The 20267-nt window shown below is 29.1% G+C and overlaps 5 protein-coding genes across 13 annotated transcripts in view; 2 read left to right on the top strand and 3 right to left on the bottom strand.

Moving 5' to 3' along the window:
* Jupiter (microtubule-associated protein Jupiter) overlaps positions 1 to 1745 on the top strand; it is a 26570-nt gene extending 24825 nt beyond the window's left edge. For all 4 annotated transcript variants that reach the window (XM_035884635.2, XM_035884634.2, XM_035884636.2 and 1 more), the window contains one exon: positions 1 to 1745. This exon is cut by the window's left edge and continues 614 nt beyond it. The gene's annotated coding sequence lies outside the window, so the exon portion shown is untranslated.
* A 463-nt stretch (positions 1746 to 2208) lies between these two features.
* Positions 2209 to 8204, bottom strand: Msh6 (DNA mismatch repair protein Msh6). The gene is made up of 21 exons (XM_035884629.2): positions 8165 to 8204; positions 7533 to 7827; positions 7089 to 7256; positions 6929 to 7017; positions 6580 to 6858; positions 6364 to 6498; positions 6171 to 6306; positions 5814 to 6091; positions 5599 to 5724; positions 5431 to 5515; positions 5151 to 5341; positions 4977 to 5071; positions 4734 to 4889; positions 4489 to 4646; positions 4328 to 4416; positions 3945 to 4235; positions 3590 to 3805; positions 3321 to 3500; positions 3048 to 3225; positions 2826 to 2977; positions 2209 to 2735 (listed from the first exon to the last, which is right to left on the bottom strand). The coding sequence occupies exons 2-21, from the start codon at positions 7651 to 7653 to the stop codon at positions 2478 to 2480; spliced, it is 3381 nt and encodes a 1126-aa protein (XP_035740522.2). The 5' UTR covers positions 7654 to 7827; positions 8165 to 8204; the 3' UTR covers positions 2209 to 2477.
* A 259-nt stretch (positions 8205 to 8463) lies between these two features.
* Positions 8464 to 12040, top strand: eIF4B (eukaryotic translation initiation factor 4B). Of its 3 annotated transcripts, none has more exons than XM_035884484.2 (12): positions 8464 to 8574; positions 8791 to 8919; positions 9306 to 9490; positions 9588 to 9698; positions 9776 to 10007; positions 10100 to 10318; positions 10453 to 10684; positions 10764 to 10809; positions 10936 to 11050; positions 11158 to 11260; positions 11441 to 11516; positions 11667 to 12040. In XM_035884484.2, the coding sequence occupies exons 1-12, from the start codon at positions 8565 to 8567 to the stop codon at positions 11733 to 11735; spliced, it is 1527 nt and encodes a 508-aa protein (XP_035740377.1). In that variant the 5' UTR covers positions 8464 to 8564; the 3' UTR covers positions 11736 to 12040. The 3 variants fall into 3 exon arrangements, with proteins under 3 accessions (XP_035740377.1, XP_035740376.1, XP_035740375.1); XM_035884483.2 differs by having other exon boundaries at positions 10100 to 10351; positions 11444 to 11516; XM_035884482.2 differs by having other exon boundaries at positions 10100 to 10351.
* A 651-nt stretch (positions 12041 to 12691) lies between these two features.
* Positions 12692 to 16556, bottom strand: Sec15 (exocyst complex component Sec15). 3 transcript variants are annotated; one of them, XM_085661640.1, is made up of 14 exons: positions 16314 to 16556; positions 16009 to 16225; positions 15763 to 15928; positions 15354 to 15640; positions 15172 to 15274; positions 14824 to 15066; positions 14581 to 14748; positions 14439 to 14510; positions 14240 to 14374; positions 13788 to 14158; positions 13492 to 13726; positions 13227 to 13368; positions 12959 to 13145; positions 12693 to 12877 (listed from the first exon to the last, which is right to left on the bottom strand). In XM_085661640.1, exons 2-14 carry the CDS (start codon positions 16125 to 16127, stop codon positions 12754 to 12756), a joined length of 2352 nt encoding a protein of 783 aa, XP_085517766.1. In that variant the 5' UTR covers positions 16128 to 16225; positions 16314 to 16556; the 3' UTR covers positions 12693 to 12753. The 3 variants fall into 3 exon arrangements, with proteins under 3 accessions (XP_035740374.2, XP_085517766.1, XP_035740373.1); XM_035884481.2 differs by lacking the exon at positions 14439 to 14510 and having other exon boundaries at positions 12692 to 12877; XM_035884480.2 differs by lacking the exon at positions 16009 to 16225 and having other exon boundaries at positions 16314 to 16555.
* Positions 16557 to 17159: 603 nt separating this feature from the next.
* Positions 17160 to 19949, bottom strand: LOC118449693 (regucalcin). Of its 2 annotated transcripts, none has more exons than XM_035884550.2 (6): positions 19618 to 19949; positions 18449 to 18636; positions 18162 to 18371; positions 17873 to 18085; positions 17675 to 17790; positions 17160 to 17580 (listed from the first exon to the last, which is right to left on the bottom strand). In XM_035884550.2, exons 1-6 carry the CDS (start codon positions 19680 to 19682, stop codon positions 17350 to 17352), a joined length of 1023 nt encoding a protein of 340 aa, XP_035740443.1. In that variant the 5' UTR covers positions 19683 to 19949; the 3' UTR covers positions 17160 to 17349. The 2 variants fall into 2 exon arrangements, with proteins under 2 accessions (XP_035740443.1, XP_035740446.2); XM_035884553.2 differs by lacking the exon at positions 19618 to 19949 and adding an exon at positions 18981 to 19188.
* Positions 19950 to 20267: the final 318 nt, after the last annotated feature.

Below are 20267 nucleotides of genomic sequence, written 5' to 3'. Positions count from 1 at the left end.
TTCATCGATCGTTGATTTGGTACTCTCGGCTTATAGTTTCGTACGTGAAGATAAACTTTATCATAAATTACTACTATACATATACACATATAGTACTTTGATAAATCCATCGAACGAGAAAAACACAAATTTTTTTGATCATATTACACAACACACACACATCCACTATCTCTCATTTTCTTTGTCTGTCTCTCATTTTCTTTCTCTCTCTCTCTCTCTCTCTCTCTCTCTCTCTCTCTCTCTCTCTCTCTCTCTCTCTCTCTCTCTCTCTCTCTCTCTCTCTCTCTCTCTCTCTTTCTCTCTCTCTCTCTCTCTTTCTCTCTCTTTCTCTCTTTCTCTCTACTGTTTTTTTCTCTTCATTTTTCCAACTTCGACTTTTCAAATGACGCAATCCCCAATTGTCTACGTTATCATCTTCTTCTTTATTCTCGTCTAATAAATATATTTCGGCCGAAAATTAAAACGAATAAACAAAAAACCGAAAGGCCTGCCTATCCTTCTCGTCGCGATCATTGTTTAGAATTAATCCCGACTTAGTCGAGAACCCCAAGAAAAATAATTTCTAGATAGTGGTGGTTAATCGATATTCTCGATTGTAATGATCAAAAGTAATAATAATTAATTAGATTGCAATGGACGAGAAGAGGGGGATAAGAATTAAACAAAAAGAAAAAAATATAAAAAAAAAAAAAAAAAAAATGCGAAACCAACTTATAATCTTCTCCTAAATATAATTAAGAAAGGAAAAACTAAAAAAATTAAAAAATATTAAAAAAAAATATTAAAAAAAAGAAAATAATACAAAAACAAGAACAACAGGAAAAGAGTCGCAGTCGTCGCGGATACTCCCCCCTCCAGAGAACTGTGTACTAGAATTAGTCATGTGATAATATCTAAAATAAAAATACATGATGCGTTAAACCCATTAAACCGCTATATAGTGCGTTCTTAATCTCCGTGCCTTCTTAATTGTAAACTTTTTTGTGATGCATGGAATATGGTACATGCAAAATTAGACAAAGGATCGATATCTCTTATGATTAATATTATCGGTCTATGATATAATATCAATGAGTTTGCATATTATGACGCACTTTTCAATTTAATGAATTATACGTAAATAATATCAATTCTCGTACGTATTTGATTATTTATGCAGCAATGCGCTATTATTATTATTATTTTACTATTTTATTATTATTATTATTATTATTATTATTATTATTATTATTATTATTATTATTATTATTATTATTATTATTATATTATTATTATTTGTCTTTTTTATCGCAATCGATTCCTCTAGTTCGGGGCACGTATTTAGAATTTAGTCGAGTAAATACGAATAGAGGAAATATTTTGCGCTCGTTGATCATGTATCGCCTATTCCTCTGCTTTTTATACATATATCTCCTCTTTCGTATTAGGATATATAGTGGATTATTATTATTACGAATATTTCTTCTATTCTATTATATCACTCTTTATCTTTCCCTCCCACCCTCTCTCGATCCCTATCTGTATCTCTATCTCTCTATCTATTTCTAATTTTCTTTTATAGTTTCATAATTCTTATTTCACAGCAATATTTCGCGCGCACATGTGTATCGTTTCTCTTTCTATTCACCAAGTTTTTACAATCGTTTGGTGTGAGTAAAGTTATATCATTTATAATGCATCGTAATTAGTCATGAAGAAGCCTTTTTGTATTCTGGCATTGATTAATAAAGTTTTGTAAGCAATAATTATCTTTTCAAATGTTTTTCTTCGTAAATTAGAACTGTGCGTTAAATCATGATCGTTTTTTTAGTTATATTATGGTACTTTCTTCTTTCACCAGCTTTCATTTACATGGTCCAATTATTTTCTATATCAGCTTCCTTTACAATTAAATATATAATTTTAGGAAACATCTATGAACAGTATTTTAATATCGAAAACTTATATTTAATTAGTTTTATTGTTCGGTCATCGAACATTTACAATTAGTACGTATCTAGCAGATGAAACATCAAATTTGTGATGCTCCTGAAAGTAGGCAATTATTCGTACATACATGATATAAAAAGCCCTTATACACTCTGTATACACCTTGTATCAAAAATATTTATTAACTTAAAAAAATACAATATAACAAACGCAATTACACGTAATTTATTTATATAAGACATTTAAAGTAAATTGAAAGTAATACAAAATCAAAATACTAATAGAAAATATAATACTGTGAGGTATATAAAAAGTATGAGGTATGAAAATTAAAAAAAAAGAAAAGATATTAACATATACATGAGAAAATAATTCCAAATAAATTTCAACCGTGTTATATATCGCGTTACTTAACAATATCGGTAACGAATAAATGTAATAAAATTTACTATATACCGTAAGTTCTGCGCGCCGATTATACATCATACAAATACGTAATATATTTTTTGTTTTTGTTTTATCTATTCAATAAATCACTCTTCGCTCCTTCAAATATCAGCAATAAGAGTTTTGATTTCGGACTCGTCAGCTTTACAGAGAGTAGCGAAGAGGTGTTTGTAATTAGTTTCTTGTTCCATTCGTTTAGCTATTTCACGTGATCTGTTTGTAATTGCAGATGGAATACCAGCCAACCTTGCTGCATTAAATCCATATGACTTAGGACAGGCACCTTCGCTGAGTTTATATAAAAATGTAACAGTTTCTTGAGACACTTCTTCCTCTTCTTCAGTTTCTACCATGCATGCCTATAAATAATATAATACAAAAAATATCACACCACAATTTTTTCCACTTTTACACTTATATAATGATTAAATATTGAATGAATTATTTACCATATGAACTAATGTCACATCTGGATTATTTTTATAATCTTCTACCAGCGAGTGGTAATGTGTTGAAAATAACGTACGACACTTCAACTTCGTCAATTCATTAACAACTGACGCAGCTATAGCTGTACCATCGTACGTCGAAGTCCCACGACCTAAAAATAATCGATATTTTTTATTTTTTGATTTATTATCAACAAAATAAATGACCAAGATTCATCTTACCCAATTCATCTAGCAAAACTAAAGAATAGGGTGTAGCATGTTTTAATATCGCAGCAGTTTCTGATAATTCTACTAGGAATGTACTCTGACCAGCTAGAATATCATCGTTTGCCCCTAATCTTGTAAAGATACGATCAACTAATGTTAAATGACATGAACTTGCTGGTACGTGACAACCCTAAAAAGATCAAAGACAAAAATAATTTTACAAATTCTTCGGTACTCGATTATAAGATGTGTTTCTCTTTAATGATAAATTGATAAGAGACTTACTATTTGTGCCATAATCGTTAACAAGCCTATTTGACGCATTAGAGTTGATTTTCCCCCCATGTTTGGACCAGTTAAGATAATTACTGAAGAAGATTGGTCTTTCGCAATTAAAGTATCATTGGGAATAAAGTTCTCGGATAATATACATGGATGCTTTCCGTCTTTGATGTCGATAAAAACCTTTTTATAAATCATTAACAGGTTTATATGAAATCGCATTTTAAATGTATACAGTTATATTCATATAAGATATCATTTTATATACTTACTCCCTCTTCGTTCGCGTCATGAATTTCTGAAATGCACATATCTCCACTGTGAGCATATTCAGTAAGGGATATGAGGACATCTAAAATAGCTATTTTATAAACAGCCATATGCCACATATCATATTTCTCGCTAAATTTTGCGAATATTCGTCTGTTTAGATCCTTCAAAACTTTGTCCCTACTTTCTTCAGCATTTATTTGTCTTGCCAAAAATTCCTAGAGGAATATCTAGTAATAGATAACTTCATACTTTACTTATTTATACTCTCTTAAGCAAAATATACTAACTTAAGCAAAGTTTTAATCAAATGAAAAATTAATTTTAGAAAAATTAAATGCAATTGATTTAACTAACTTTTGCTTCTGCGGTATAGTAGCGCTTGAAGCCTTTACGTTGTGACTGAAGTTCAAATCCTGGTCCTACTTTTTTTACTTGCGAATCAGGTATTTCAAGCTGAAATCTTTTTCTGTCTTGTCCAAAAAATGTTACTTTAACACCAAAATGTTTTCTTTGTTTTTCTAAATAAGCATCTAAATCATGTTTAATTTCTTCCAATTGAGATAATACCGAATCATATTCCTCGTCCACTCCCTTTTTAGGAACAATACATCCCTGCTTCTTTGCTTCCTCGTGATCGAATGCTGTCTGCAAAAAAAGACATATTACAAATAAATATTAAATCTGTTAATGAGAATTAAAAAGAAAAAATTGAAATATTTATTGTCTAATTCAATTACTTTAAAATAATCGAGTGTTTCTCTTAAATTGGGAAATTCTCCGTCTGGTTCAAATTTGGTACATTGATTTATCAAATTAGTATTGAAGTCTGGAAAAAAATAATACCAAAGGATAAAATTGACATTTCATATTAACTCAATATATAAATGTAAATACATACTAGAAAACAAATCAATAATCTCCAATACTTTTTCAAATCCATCCAAAGTTGTGGTAAAGTCCGCGATTTTTCTTTTTGAGTATATTTGACCTTCAAACATAATTGCTCTCCCATCAGGATGATTCCACAATCTCGCTGCATTTCCTAGAGCATGTATTCTGAAAATAAATTCATATTTACAGATAAATAAAAATGACGTTGCAAATAATGTTTTATATATTTTAACAAAATATTTTATATCTTACTTGCTCAATAATCTTTCTAAGTCAGGAAGGCCTGACAACATAGATCGAACAGACTGTACTACATCCGTTCTATCCATTAACTCTTGTATAGCCTTTTGACGCTCTTTTATAACGTTTTTACGACAAGATGGTCTGCACACCCATTCTCGTAGTAATCTACATTATTAAATACAATATAAATAAAAATATTAATATATGAAAAAACCAAGGAAGCAATGGGTACCATAATCATACACTTTTTACCTTTTACCAAATGCTGTACAACAATGATCCAATGTTTTCATAAGGGAACCTTCTCCAAAAATTCGTAAATTGTTGATCGTGATAGCATCCAACACCTAATTATAATTTGTTTTTAGAGAAAATATAATATATATATATTCTTTTTTATTAATTGCGCCTTAACAAAATACGTACCATATTATTCATAAGTTTCGTTTCTGTACGTGCATTTTCGCTTAAAAAATCAGCTGGTACGTATGTTTTAAATTGAGACTGCGCCAATAATTGTTGATCAAGCAAGTACTCTTTAAGTAAATATATACATCCTCCAAGAGCATGTACTGCTAATTCTTTATCTTCAGCAGGTGTTAAACCTAGACTGTCTCCTTTGAAATGATAAAATACATATTATATTATAAGAATACATATCTATATAGAGATTTTTTTCCAATATAAAGTGTATACATATACATACCTTCGCTTAAATAAGGTTGCAAACCTTCAGGCCAAGAAAAATTAGAATCTTTCTCCTTTTTAAAATATTCTCCTTCGTGAAGATGCTTCGATTAAAAAAAAAAGAAGAAAAAAAGAAAAAATACATTATTTGATATTGTCATAAATAAATCAATTTTAATAATCTTACTTTCAACGTATTCGCTGCGTTCCAAAATTGCGCTTCACGTTGTAAAGATTCTTTGTAGCAGGTTGCCAATGAATTATTTAAAAGTTGCAACATAGCTGGCGATAAATTTCCACGTTCATAAACAATCTAGAAATAAAAATATATTCAATATGAGAAAAATTGTAATTCTATTATTATTATTATTATTATTATTTATCAATAATAAATATACTGACATGGACTGGTGGATAATGTGCAAATAAGGTCAATAATCTCGAATTATAACAATCATCCTCGAATTGCCCAAGATAAAAGTCACCTATTGAAGTATCTATAAAGCATACTCCAAACATGCTGTTTGCTCTTGATTTACATTTTTGAACCAGAGAGAGCAAATAATTAGAATTAGGTGTAGATGCTTCAACATCCAGAGGAGAATAAACTCTAGTACCCTTTGTACTTATTTGACAAATTTCTCGTTTTACAACCTTGTCGAATTTTGTTACTTTGGACACTAAAAAATATAAAAACATCATTTAGTATGAAACGATATGCATCATCTAATTAAACTATCGATAAGCGTAATTCTTTACTTTTACTGCAACGTTGTGTCATCATATCTGGCGTTTCAGTTTGTTCAATACGTGCGATTTTATATCCTCTTTCGATGAGACTCGTTGAAAAGCGTCCATATCCAATTTCTGGAAAACCAGAATGTGCAAATTCGCCCTGTAAGAAAAATAATAAGAAATTCGAAAGTCTTTTTGCATCTTTTTATTAACTTACACGCATATATGTGAGATTAAGCTCGTTAACTCCAGTAACTGCATCCATGTGATATAATTCATAAAACTTTCCAACTTTGAAAAAGAGAACACAATCAAAGTGTTTGCTCTTGATTTCCCACCACTGTCTCATGGCCTATGGAAAATGATAAGTATTAGTAATAGAATATCAAACATTCGCATACAACAAGATATTTAAAAAGACTGTAGCCCTTACAGGTGTTTGATTGTTAAGGAAATCCAAAGGTACATAAACAGTCTTAGAATCATAATTTGGATCAGCTGGCGGTTTTCTATTAATATCTCTCCTTTTATTAGGTTGAAGAAAGTCGTATTTTAAATGAGGCCATGAATCTACTGTAGTAACAGATGCGCTTGTTGATTGTTCCATTAATTGAGGTGGTGAAACTGATTTTATTTCCTTCTTTCCTGACGGTTTCTGAACTACTTTTCCTTTACGTGAACGTTTCGCTATTACAGATTTCTTTGGTTTCTTCTAAAATATTAAAGAACATTTATTATAAAAAAAAAAAAAAGGAATTTATCATCAACAACATTCAATTTACTTCAGGACTTTCTTCATCTTGTGTTTCTATTTCACTTTCTGGAACATTTTCAGAAAATGATTCAGATTCGCTATCTTCATCTGCTGAATCTATATAAAAAAATAAAATATAAATAGCTCGATGAAAACTTATTATAAATGAAATGATGAGATATATATACCAGGTTTAAAGCTATCCCCAGAATCTTCGCTATCTTCAGCTATAATGATTCGACGTCGTTTAGATTGTACTGGCATACTTTCTTCATTTCCATTAGATTCATCATCTTTCCAAACTCTTTTGCGTATATCAGTTTGATGATTTTCCTTTTCTTCTGTTTTTCTCTGTCCTATGCAAAAATTGCATCCACAATCAATTAACAAGGATTTAAAATATTATATTTATCTAAATTATAATTTATACTACTTGCAATATAAATTGAATAACGAGAAAAAATTGTAAAAATACAATACCGAATATATCTTTTAAAATAAATAAAAATTGCATATATTTATTTATACATTTATGAATATATTTGTTATTTACTTTATATAATTGCATTATATTTACAAATGAAAGTATTGGTAATTTACAAAATTGATATAAAATATTTTAATCTACGAACCTTTCTTCTTTTGCCCACTTTTTGGAGTTTCTGGCTTTACATTATTCATAACTTTACTATCTCTTTGTTTAACAGTCTTTGGCGATGTAAAATAATTATACAATGTATTCACTTTCGACATTTTTTATATTCGATTAAATAAAGTCTTTGAAATTTTTCTATGAAATTTCTTGCGAATTACTCAATCCGATTCTAACGACGCTAATACTTCTCTTCTGTGCGCACGAAGTTAAAATCGCGGCAAAATTTTAACTATCCTATGATGTAATACGTCATCGATTACACACATTTTTCCCTAGGATATTAACGAAAAAAAATTAACTTATTTATCGATTATATATACACAAACTGTTTTGTAATATTTAACGAGTAAATAAAATCATCAATAAAGACTTTCAAAAGATTATGAGTTACAACAACAAATTTGAGATATAAATATTTTCATCACTTATGATGTACAAATATTAAAAACTTTGTGTCCATTTCGTTGCGTATATACGAACATCTGTTAATATGAAAATCTATAAATATCTTTCAAAATTTAGGTATTATATTTAAATACTTTTAATGCATGTACCTACTTTTTTTGCTACATTGAAATTGTATCGCGCCGTTCGTATTAATTTACTTACCATCCAATCAAAATGCAGATTCTTTTTATTCAGGCAATCGGATTGTTGAAGCTGGTGGTGATTCATAATCACGATGAAAATTTGCAAATAATCAGAAAGATCCTTTTTTTGTCTATTTCCGAGTCTAGTTTCTTTATAATAATTAGTAACAAAAATCTATATTTTGTCATTGGTCAAATGTCCTAGTACAAACTGAAAAGCAAAAACAGTTATTGGTTAAATTCACGAAAGTTTCGATCAGTTCCGGCTACTTTAGTGAAAAGTACAAAGTTGCTGGTATCGATATTTTTCGTGGTATCCTTTCTCAAAGCATACTTCATGCCTTACGGATTCTGAAGTTAACCGTGTGGGCTGGCGAGATAGCGAGCCGTTTGTATTTCTGTTAATCTTCACCACTATCATGTCTTCAGGTAAATATATTTGTTCGAAAATTTTATTTATATAATTCTTCATTTTATTTTATATAAATCAGCTTGTAAGAAATATTCTATATAACGTTAGCCTGATTTTTCCATGAACATAACCAAACTTTACATAAACCATGCACCATGCTTTCAATATTGTACCATACTTTGTTAACACTATGTTTTATATATTTAAAATTAATACATCATCCATTTATCTAGGTAAAAAAGGAAAAAAGAAGAAAAATTGTAAAACCGTTGATTTGATGTCATTCTTGGCTGATGGCGGTGGAACTCCTACCATACCTTTAAAATCAACGAGCTGGGCTGATGATGTTGAAGATGAACATGGTATGTGAATATTATAAATTTATAATAGATCATTATTTTATATTCTACATAAAATATAGTTTGTTCTATTATATAAAAGATATTTAATTTTTTATAAACTTTTCAATCATCAATAAAATTTATTTGAAAAAGTATATAAGACAAATAATAGCGAGATACTAAATAAAATAATGAATATCATTACAAAATATGTATTAAATCCTTAATATATATTGACTAGATAATTTTGTATGACTTATTTATCTAGTTAAGATAAAAGAATTTACGATTAACTCGGTATTAAGATTAATTTGATAATAATAGAAGAGTGCAATAGTTTGAATTAATTTCAATTTAATTTATTAAGATATAATGAAAAATGTTTGTTTATATTTCTTATCTTACAGAAGGAGGATATACTTCAAGGAGTAACAAAGAACCAGTTGTTCTACCTACTGCGCCCAGAGCGGCAAGAGGTCCACGTATTGATGAAGAAAATATTCCTACAAATCCTCCTTTTGTAGCATATGTTACTAGTTTACCTTATGAAGTAGATGAAGATGATCTTATTGAATTTTTTGCTGAGATGAAGGTTGGTTTACTTCGTTGTAACAAACTTTCAATTTTTCTGCTTTTACATTTGCTTTTACATGAATATATATTAATTTTGTGATTTTTGTACATTATAGGTTACTAGTGTACGCTTACCAAAAGATCCAAATAAACAACTTAGAGGATACGGATATGTAGAATTCGAAGATCGACAAAGTTTGATTGACGCTCTTTGTATGACAAATACTGTAAGACAATGAATTGATTGCTTTGATTGAATGATTACTTTTAATACCAAAATGAATACATAACGTTGTATGTTTAGACAATGAAAACTAGACGTATCCGTATCGAGGTTTCAAATAGCAGTAACGATGAAAGACGTGGTGGACGTATGGGACGAGATAATCGCAGAGACAATTATGATGATCCGGAGCGCACTTCTGGAGATTGGAGAAGTAGGCCTAGGGACGAACCTCCAAATTCCGATGGTGACTCCTATCGTAGTCGTTACGATAATAGGGACAGAGATAGGGAGAGAGATAGAGATAGGGAAGGTATGTATATAATATAATTTCTCAATGTATATTATTCTACTATGACGACAAAGGAAATATGTAAACAATTTTCTCTGTTATATTTTATATAGCTACTGATGATAAACCTGGTGCATGGCGTAATAGAAGCGAAGATGACAGAGGAAGATCAGCATTCAAAGACAGAGGTTTTAGGGATGATGATAGGGATAAGGAATGGACACGATATGGCGATAGAGGTGGTAGTAGAGATAGAGATGGTGATAGAGATAGAGACAGAGGTAGCAGTTTTGGTCCACGTCGCGATTATGGAGATTGGGAACGTGATGGACGTAAGGATGGAAAAGGAAATTCAGAAACGAAACGTAATGATCATATTATAAATTATATTGAAAAAAATTTTAATATGAATTTTTTTTTTTTTTTTTTTTTTTTTTTTTCTTCTTACGTATACATTAAATTTTAGCTGCTGAACCAAGGACCAGACCAAAGTTACAACTGCAACCTCGCACCAAGCCTATCGAACCATTAAATGTTAAAGATGAAAAATCGGAATCCGTAGCTCCAGCTTCCTCTACATCGGTACCCGCGGCAAATATTTTTGGTGCAGCCAAACCTGTAGATACTACTGCCAGAGAAAGAGAAATCGAAGAACGTCTTGCAAAATCATATGCAGAATCAAGATCAAAAGAAGAAGCGTATGTGGAAAATATTACTTTATATAATTACCGATCTTTTTAATCTTTTGATATAATTTTAATCTTCCGAATTTTTCAGAGAAAATGAAAAACGTAAGGAAAGTACATGGGGACGTCGCAATGGAGTGAGTTTTGTAAATTAATTATCAAAATGAAATGTTTAAATATGAAAAAACAAATACATATCAATAATTCTTTTATTTTTCACGTTGCATTTTTTTTTTTTTTTTTTTTTTTTTTTTTTTTTTTAGGAAGATCGCGATGATAAAGAAAAGGATAAGAGTCGTGAGACTTGGAGGTCAGAGGGTGAAAAAAAATGGACCGACAAATCGGCGTCGCATAGTCATTCAACTTCAGCACGTTCTGGTACTTTTATTTTTCTACATAAAAGAACTTCGTATATATAGTTCGAATTTCAAAAAAAAAAAAACCTAAAGAGAGATACACCGACTATAAATAAATACACTGTTTAGATCAACATGGAGATTCCAAAGGAGATTCGAAAGGATCCAATCCTCGCAGTGGGCCACCGCCAACAAAAACATCCCAGAAAAGCGACAATCGTGGATTAGATAGGTAATGAAATATTAGATATTTATTTTTATTATTATAATTAGGCTTATTATTTCATATACCTGTTGATCCTGAAAAAACATATTTGCATATAGTTTTTGTATAATATGCTTCATTGAGATTAACTGTAATTAATTCGTGAAAAGAAATTAATTATATAATTATTATAATAATAAACTATAGCAGGGAACGAAAGGAAAGAGATAAGGAAAAGGATGAGCTTGATAGAATGCCTAAAGCAAAAGATGAAAAAACTCCAGTGAGTAAACATTTTATTTTTTCTTTTTTTTTTTCTTTTTTTTTTCTTTTTTTTTTTCTTTTTTCTTTTTTTTTTTCTTTCTTTTTTTTCTTTTTTCTTTTTTTTTGTAACTTTAGTAGATGTAAATGATCAATGAAAATTCCATTTCAGAATTTTGTCGTTTCCAACAAGTATTCCATGTTACCTGATGACGCGGATCCTGACAATATTGAAGATTAGTCGTACGATCATAAGTTTACTATGCCATGTGCATTATAATTGGTCTATATACACACATTACTAATGTTTGATTTACAATTAAAAATACGTATCCAATTGATTCATAAGCAAGTCATATGCTCTTGGTACTATTTTACAGGAATTATTGTTGATTTATATATATTTAATCTATTTTATTATTCCGAATACAATTATCAATCTCTATTTGTGTATTTGATTTATATTTAATACGAGTGCTCTGTCTCATTAGATCAATGTGGAAAAGTTTTCGTACTGCTATATTAAAAAGAATTATTATTTCAATATCTTAAATATGTAATTCTATAAATATTACATTCACAAGATAGGAATTGGGATTTTATTCGTTGTAGAGTTGTTGTACATTGTATCTTATTTACAATATAATATATGAATACCGATACAGTTACGTCAGATACTGTTGTGTAGTATTTTTTACGATAGCACATTGCTTTAATATTAGTAAGAAAAAAAAGAAAATAAAAGGTGAACCTTCATTAATTGTATTAATTGTGTGCTATGCTATATGCGTCGAATAGTTTAAACTACATAACTAAGAATTGCACATTGGAGAAAATAACATTTACGTTCGCGTATATACGAAATTTATATTTTGAAATTTTATTACATAATTCAAATTTATCGTTCTACCTATCTCTACTTGGTATAAATTAAACTAAAATTCTCTATAATTTTTTAATACAATAAATTAGTAAATATTATAATAAAATTAACGGTATTGCACACTTTTGTACGTTCATGTATACAAAACTGTGCAAAAAGTTTTGTACGTCTATCTATATATATATATATCTATATATACATATATATATATATATATATATATATATATGTATATATGTATATATGTATATATGTATATATATATATTTATATATATATATGTATATATATATATTTATATATATATATATTATATACAAAAGTATAATCTATATTTATAATTCACTTGACATATTATATCAATTTTAGTGGGTTATTATTGTTGAGTAGTCTGTGCCAATTGACGCAATTGCTTTAAAACAGTTTCTAACAATTTTTTCTTATCTCTCTCACTTTTCTTCAGTACAGAAAATACTGTTTTTTTATCAGATTCTTTCAATCTGTAAAAAAGTACGTCTTATGAAGATTTAATACAATATTCTGCGCATGTATAATAAAAAATAAAACACTTTGTTACATACTTCTCTAATAAGATCACAGCCATATTTGGAGTTACTAAGTTATATTTGCTCGAATCATGACCATAGTCATGAAAATAGGTTGGCCAATCCCAACCCATAAACAAATCTAGCAATTGTCTTAATTGACTGAAATATTGCAATAATGTACCTTCCGGTAAACCGACAATAGGTTCTGAAGCAGCAAATTCTGTAAAATGTAATCATATACTGTTGCATAATTGCTCATATTACAAAATAAAAATAATCTGTAAATACAAGGTACACATACGTTCGCATTGTATAGTATCCAAATTGACTTGTTGAAGTGCACCCATTGATATTTGCTTTACATCTTCACTAATTAATATATCTAATATAGCTTTTGCTATATGATCGCAAGCTGATTTACATGCAACTTGTGCAACTTCATCCTAAAAATTCAAAAGATAAATTTATTATATGATAAAATTGTACATGGATTTGTGTATATATATATATATATATATATATATATATATATATACACGCTACACATATATATTTTTTATACATACTGGTAAATTAGTGAAACATGTAAATGTACTTTGTAAAAATGCTATGAGATCTGTAATGAATCCAGAAGCATGGCCTTGAGGTTCAGACAAATTCCAGTCATAATTTTCTAATTCCAAAAATTCGTCCAACTTCTTTTCAAGTTTTTCACAAATCTGCGTTTCCGCGTCTTCCCTTGCCACTCTAAACATAGCAGATTTGTCTCCCACACAACTTAATTGTCCTTCGTGTTGTGTTCTGTATATTATTAAATTAATTATTTCATAACTTTATTAAATGTTATTAATAATGTTCTTACCCAGTAATATTAGTAACAAATTCTTCCAAGTATTTTGTGGACTTTTCTAAATAACCCATGTTTATTATAATTTGAACTACTTGTAATAGAGCTAAAGATGGTTTTCGAAATAACGACGATAAACATCCACTAAATGTTCTTGTCAAAAGCAAATTCGTTGATTTACAAATCATTTCATCTATTTCAGCTTGCGTAAAATTTAAATCTTCCGAATATTTCAAGCAAGCATAAATAAATTCTTTAACTTGTTGATAGACTTTTGGTACCATGGCTGAAAATGGAAATTTTTTAGGAAACTTGGCCTTTTGTAATTCTTCATCATGATATGGAAAAGAACTAAGAATGCTTTCGTATTCTGCTTGTGATGTGACCTGTAATTAATTAACTGATCTCTGATATATGATCTAAAGCACATAATACGTTTTTCTCGACACGATCGATATATATCATACCTGTAATGGTAAAAAACTATCCTCGTCTAAAATATCTCGAAAAACTTGAACCCAATGTTGCATAAGAACTTCGTTGTAATGTACACGAATTTCTTGTAGTAAATCCCAAAGTTGTCCAACGGGATATCCATAATTCTAATTGTTAAAACAGAATATATGATAATATTTATAATAGACACATATTAAAAACTTTACTTACACTTAATGTTGTATTAAAAAGCATTATCAAGTTTTTTATCTTTAATATCAACGTCGCATCTGTACAATATGCCTAAAAGAATTAACAATTAACGATTGATTAATTCTTTTAACTAATATCTTCGATTTAATGCGAAACTTACTGAATGTGTTCTAAGTGAATTGATTATTTTAGGTAAAGCCATAGTCCACAATTCTTCTAAATAAGAATGAGTAGCTAATCCATTACTTGTATTTAAAATATGATCTTCCACCACAAAAAAACCAACGATACTATGTAGGTAAGCCTGATATCCGATTAAACTTTCATGCTAAATAAAGATAAGAGAATATTTAAAATTGTGTATTAGAATGATGAATTTAATTGATACAAATCCTGTACCCACCATATTAATGGGAGCTTGTAAAACAAGCCTAGCCTGTTGCTTTCTTTGGTTTCTATAATAAGTCTTAAACGTTTCACCTTCACGGAGAACAGTGTAAATATGCATACAACGATATACCGGGCTAAAATCCATTAAGTCTTGCGCGCTTAATTCTTCTTCTCCGTCGCCAGATTCTGTATACGTATGCGATTTTTTCTTTTTCCGTCCAATAATCTCAGCTTCAATAACCAATTGTTCAGCAGTCTAACGAATGAACATAAGACAGTATTTATTATGTTATTTTATTATTTATATATATGATTAAAATTAGCCCTCTTATAATATTAATAAATGTAAGATTTTACTTACATGGCGCATAGCAACCTCTCCAATTTTTGGCGAATGTTTTCTTATATTCTCTAAAAAATCTCGCAGATCTGACATGGAAGCATCTTTTATGTTTTCACGCAATCTATAAAATTATAATAAAGAATTATGACATTAATATTAAAATTATAATTATGTAATGTACCTTTTATAATACTACCTACTGTGGAATTTGTTGAGTTATTTGGGAAGAAAATCTATAATTTGTAACTTTTGGAAGGTCATGATGTTCCAGTTGCTCAAGAGTTTTCAAAGCTGGGTAATAACGTTTATCTTTTAATTGCTTTTGTAGTTTTGCATAAGCTGCCAAAACAGGAAGGCACATAGTGAGACTGTTTACAGCAGCTGCCATGTTACTTTCTACTTTACGTGCCCGTACAAGTTCTTCTCCTTTTTCAATTACCTTACTAGAAGTGGCAGTTATACATTTGTCAAGTTCTAATATTTCTGCCTGTAAGATTAATGATATTTTAATCGAGCTTTGCAGCTTGTATAAAACAAAAACAAAAAAAAATACCACCTCGATACAAAGTTAAAGCAAATATAAAAACATTCTATTTAACATTGACTAACATTAAGTTGTTGTGCTTGGGAGCGAACTTGTAAAAGTTCACGAATGGAATCGATGAATCCTTGATAATGATGATTACACATTCTTTCGATATCTTTGTCATGAGCTTTGATGCGCTCATCGAGCTTCTCCAGAAATTTTTCATGTTCATTGCCATCATAAATTGCCCTGCGAAAAAGCCATTAAAAATAAATAATATGATTACTTCAACAAAATAATATGATTACTTCAAACAGCAACAGTAGTACCTGATAATAAGGCTTATACTATTATTGTTTGATGTCTCTATTTCGTATAAAAAATGTTCATGTTTAGGTGCAACGCTCGAAAGAATATTTTGAATTTGAGCGACCGATAATTTTGACATATTATTTAATTTGATCTTATCTCATTTTATTTTCATCCCTTAACTTGCGGTCTTGTTTTCATCCCTTCATTGCGCATATGCACCGTTCGATCTAGCATCTGCGTAAAGGGGTGGTTGTCGTAGGCGCGTTTTTTCGATAGAGAGATGCAACGATATGCCGTGATCCTAAATAAAATAATAACATACCGAAAAGTAGGTCCTAAATAATCGTCGATAGCTTCTATTTCTTGTATGAGAGCGTCGTAACGTTGCATTTTCTATTAAATTCCCTTTCAATATTGATGTTTTAAGATTAACACTTAATTTATCAAAAGAAAATGATTATTATCAAATTAGAATAAATCGTCATCCTAACCTACAAATTATTTTCAATCGATGTTTTTAGTAACACGATCTGTCAGCATAGACAGAAATAAATAATTAAACATACGATTTGTCAAATTCGGAATCTCGTATATACAATTCTGAACATATGATACAGGTCGCCCTCTAGCAAAGAAAAGGTTGAACTAATTTTTGTTTATTTTGGTACCCTATTTGGATCTTTTTATAGTTACGCTCTTGAATCATGAAGATGGAACCCCTTTAAATTTTTGTAGTAATACGTTCCTGAGCATCTTTCCATGAAAATCAAAATGCTAAATCTTGTCATAAATTATTGCAAAGGATGATTGATTATATGAATAATATTATATTCAAAAAGAGGATAATGAAAGGTGATGAATTTTTCTAAACTTTATATATGATTAGATTATTATTATTAGAAGAAAATATTATAATGTAGAAGAATTATGTTTTTTATTAATTAATAATCAACAATAACAAAATTCATATTGGCTTTTTCATAAAACATAATTGCATTTAAATTACATTATTGAAAGTTCTAATTTCATTACAAATTAATATTTACTTATTTATTTTGTCTTTACAATGCTTTTATGCATAAAAGAATATTTTAGAATGATTAATTATTTCTTAACATGTAATATTTTGAAATGAAGATGAGTTAAAAAAAAAGGAAAACACTTCAAATAAATGTTAAAATCCATTATATTTCTGAGATTACATAAAACTTTCAAATATACACGCTGAAATACAATATGTTGATTAAAAGTTATTTTAATAATTTGATATATATTTGTTGCTTACATTTGTCTCTATATATTTGCAGTATTATTTCATAAGAGATACTTTTAAATTGACGCGTATATTAATGCGTAATTTACAATTGAAATGAATTGGCCAATAATCCATTAACTCCTAAACCTTTTACTTCAAATATAGAACCAGCCTTAGGCTGCTTTTTCTTTTCTGCATCTGATAGTCCATAACTTGATGTGGTTATGTATAAAATTTGTAAGTTTGGTCCCCCAAATGCTACACTGGTTACTCTTTCTGCTGGAAGTCTAATTGTACGTATTAATTTTCCAGTTTTTGGATTCACGTTAAGCACCTAAATGAAATATATTTAAAATAATATTAATTATAATTGAATCAAAACATTCAAATGTTCTAACCATTGTGATTCATTTGTATACTCTACTTACAACAGATCCATTAAAAACAGCTATCCAAAGATTGCCATCAGTGTCTATAGTCATGCCATCAGGAACGCCAGTAGCAATGTTGTTTTTTTCTAAATCAAACGCAATTCTTTTATTAGCTGGAAAAGAAAAGAGATTGATGTAAAAAAGTACACGATTATTTTGTATTAAATATAAATGTTTAAATATTAAATTGGTTACATATAGTTCCAGAGAGAGGGTTATAATCGTATGCAGCTATTTGACGTGTAGGTGAATCAATATAGTAGAATGTATCATCTTCTTTATTCCATGCTAATCCATTGCTTATAGAAACAGGAGATATTTCAACGCGTGGATCAAAATCTTTTCCTATGCGATAAAGAGTTCCTTGATTAGGAACTACATCTCCATTTATTTCTGGACCCATGGTACCTGTCAGAAATATTAATCTATATTAATGCTATTGACTAAATTACACGATAACGGTATCTGATATTTTAATACTGACCACCCCAAAATCGTCCAGAGGAGTCAACTTTGCCGTCATTCCATCTTGTATCTTTTTGATTTTTATCAACCGTAGTTAATACCGTAGTAGAAGCTTTGGTTACATTATGCCCAGAATCCCATGTAACAAGAACAAACTCGGTGCCAGAACCTGCTACGAATTTATTAGGCTCATCCTCCACAGGTACAGCTACTCCAACTGGACCATTTTCTGTAAATAAATAATTTATAAGATTGATCAAAGATACATTATATCTCATTTTGATTTAATTGATTAATATCTATTACCTATATATGTGCATGTAACAGAGCCGGATGCAGGATCTAATCTGCATAATTTTTGATTAACGATATCCACAAAGTATAATTTCTGAGATCCATGATCCCAATGCGGTCCCTCGGTAAGTCCAAATGGTTCTGTCACTGCATTAATCGTAATTCCAGGTGTATTTTCATTAATTTCAGTTACACTTACTCTATAGAAAAATAAGACATCAATTATTCTAATTATTCAAATATTAAATTATTATAAAAATATTTGAGAAAATAATCATATTTTTATTATTATATTAATTGCATTCGTATGGGTTTGATAAGAAGTAAAATCAATGATTGCGTTGATTTATTGTTTCAATGACATATCAAGGGCAAATTACGTATTAGGTTATCGTATAAGAGAGAGAGGGACGAAAACAGAATGATAGAACATCATTTGATCGATCAAATGAAATTATAAAGCTATTAAGGAAATACTTGATGTATTATTAGACAAGTTCTACGAATGCTTTATACATCTACAGATTATGTAAAACATATTTACGTGACCATTTTAAAAAACCCGCTGATCAATTTTCAAACGTACAAAAATATTTTTAATTAGTAATAATCATTAATTGTTAAAAAATAGAAGAAATAACGAAAATAATTAAAAAACAATGAATTGTTGTTAAAATTTATGAACACTCGGTATAATTATAAACGTATGGATGGATAAAGAACATCTGTAGTATCTCAGACAAAGTCCTCTTCCGAACTGATCATTCTTACTCTCTGAATACCTTCGAATAACTTTTATTTATTCTTTCAAAATTCTAATTGAAGCACGATATAATGCACGATGATAATAAGTTCCATGATAATAAAACCACGTATATCTTCTCGTATTTATAAATGTCTCGCTCGTTATCAGAAATTGTTTTTATTCTTTTGAACGTTATTAAATGTCTGTATTCATGTTTAAAAATTATTAAAAAAGAAAAAATAATGTAGTCACTTATATCGAGTATATCGAATACGTACATATTGACACGATACACGTAAAATAAATTAGAAAGTACGAATTCCAATGAGCTTAGAGAACACGATTAGATCTTAAGCCAAGTGCACTCTGATTTTTTATCGTTTTATTTTTTTTACTCTTCTTACTTCTTAAACGTAATTGAAATCCTTTCACTTACCTAGCATTTGTCAAAGCAGTAAAATACGATGTGATGTATAAAAAGAAACGAAAAATATCGAACATAACGAAAATTTAATATTTTCGATGTAGTCGAAGAAAGTGAACGGGATGTACGAACTTCTCGGTGGATTTGATTCGATGTTGAAAAATTGAAAGTACCGACAAAGAAAGAATGCTTAGTCAAACTTATTCTTTATCCTTATATAGATTTTTACGTTCACTTCGGTATGCTGATAGAAATTGATAAGCATGATAGCACATAAAATCAATATTGTGATATTTACTCAAGACTTGCTGAATATAAATGAAACTTATCGTTAATGGAGTAGTGTAACTCCATTTATATTTTACAAGTGATATGCGAGCAATTAAAAAAATTAGCAAGTAAATACATTTTTTATGAATCATATTTTGTTGTTATCTTTTGGAAACAAATAATAAATGATTATTGAAAATATAATGTATTCTCTTCGTTATTTTTTCCTTTCGTAGAAAATAACACGATTTTTCTATATCTATTATCTATATGTAAATTTACTCAATTTGTTGTAAAAAAGAAAAAGAAATATATATAGAATCCATCTATTCCAAATTAAAAAAGTATTTTTACAAAAAAAACGCAAAGAGTAAGATTATATAACATATTTG

This window comes from Vespa mandarinia, chromosome 15, assembly GCF_050613455.1.
Source record: "Vespa mandarinia isolate Hongniang chromosome 15, ASM5061345v1, whole genome shotgun sequence".
Classification (NCBI taxonomy): Eukaryota; Metazoa; Arthropoda; class Insecta; order Hymenoptera; family Vespidae; genus Vespa; species Vespa mandarinia.
The sequence above is the reverse complement of the archived record's forward strand: the minus strand, read 5'-3'. Positions and strand labels throughout refer to the sequence as shown.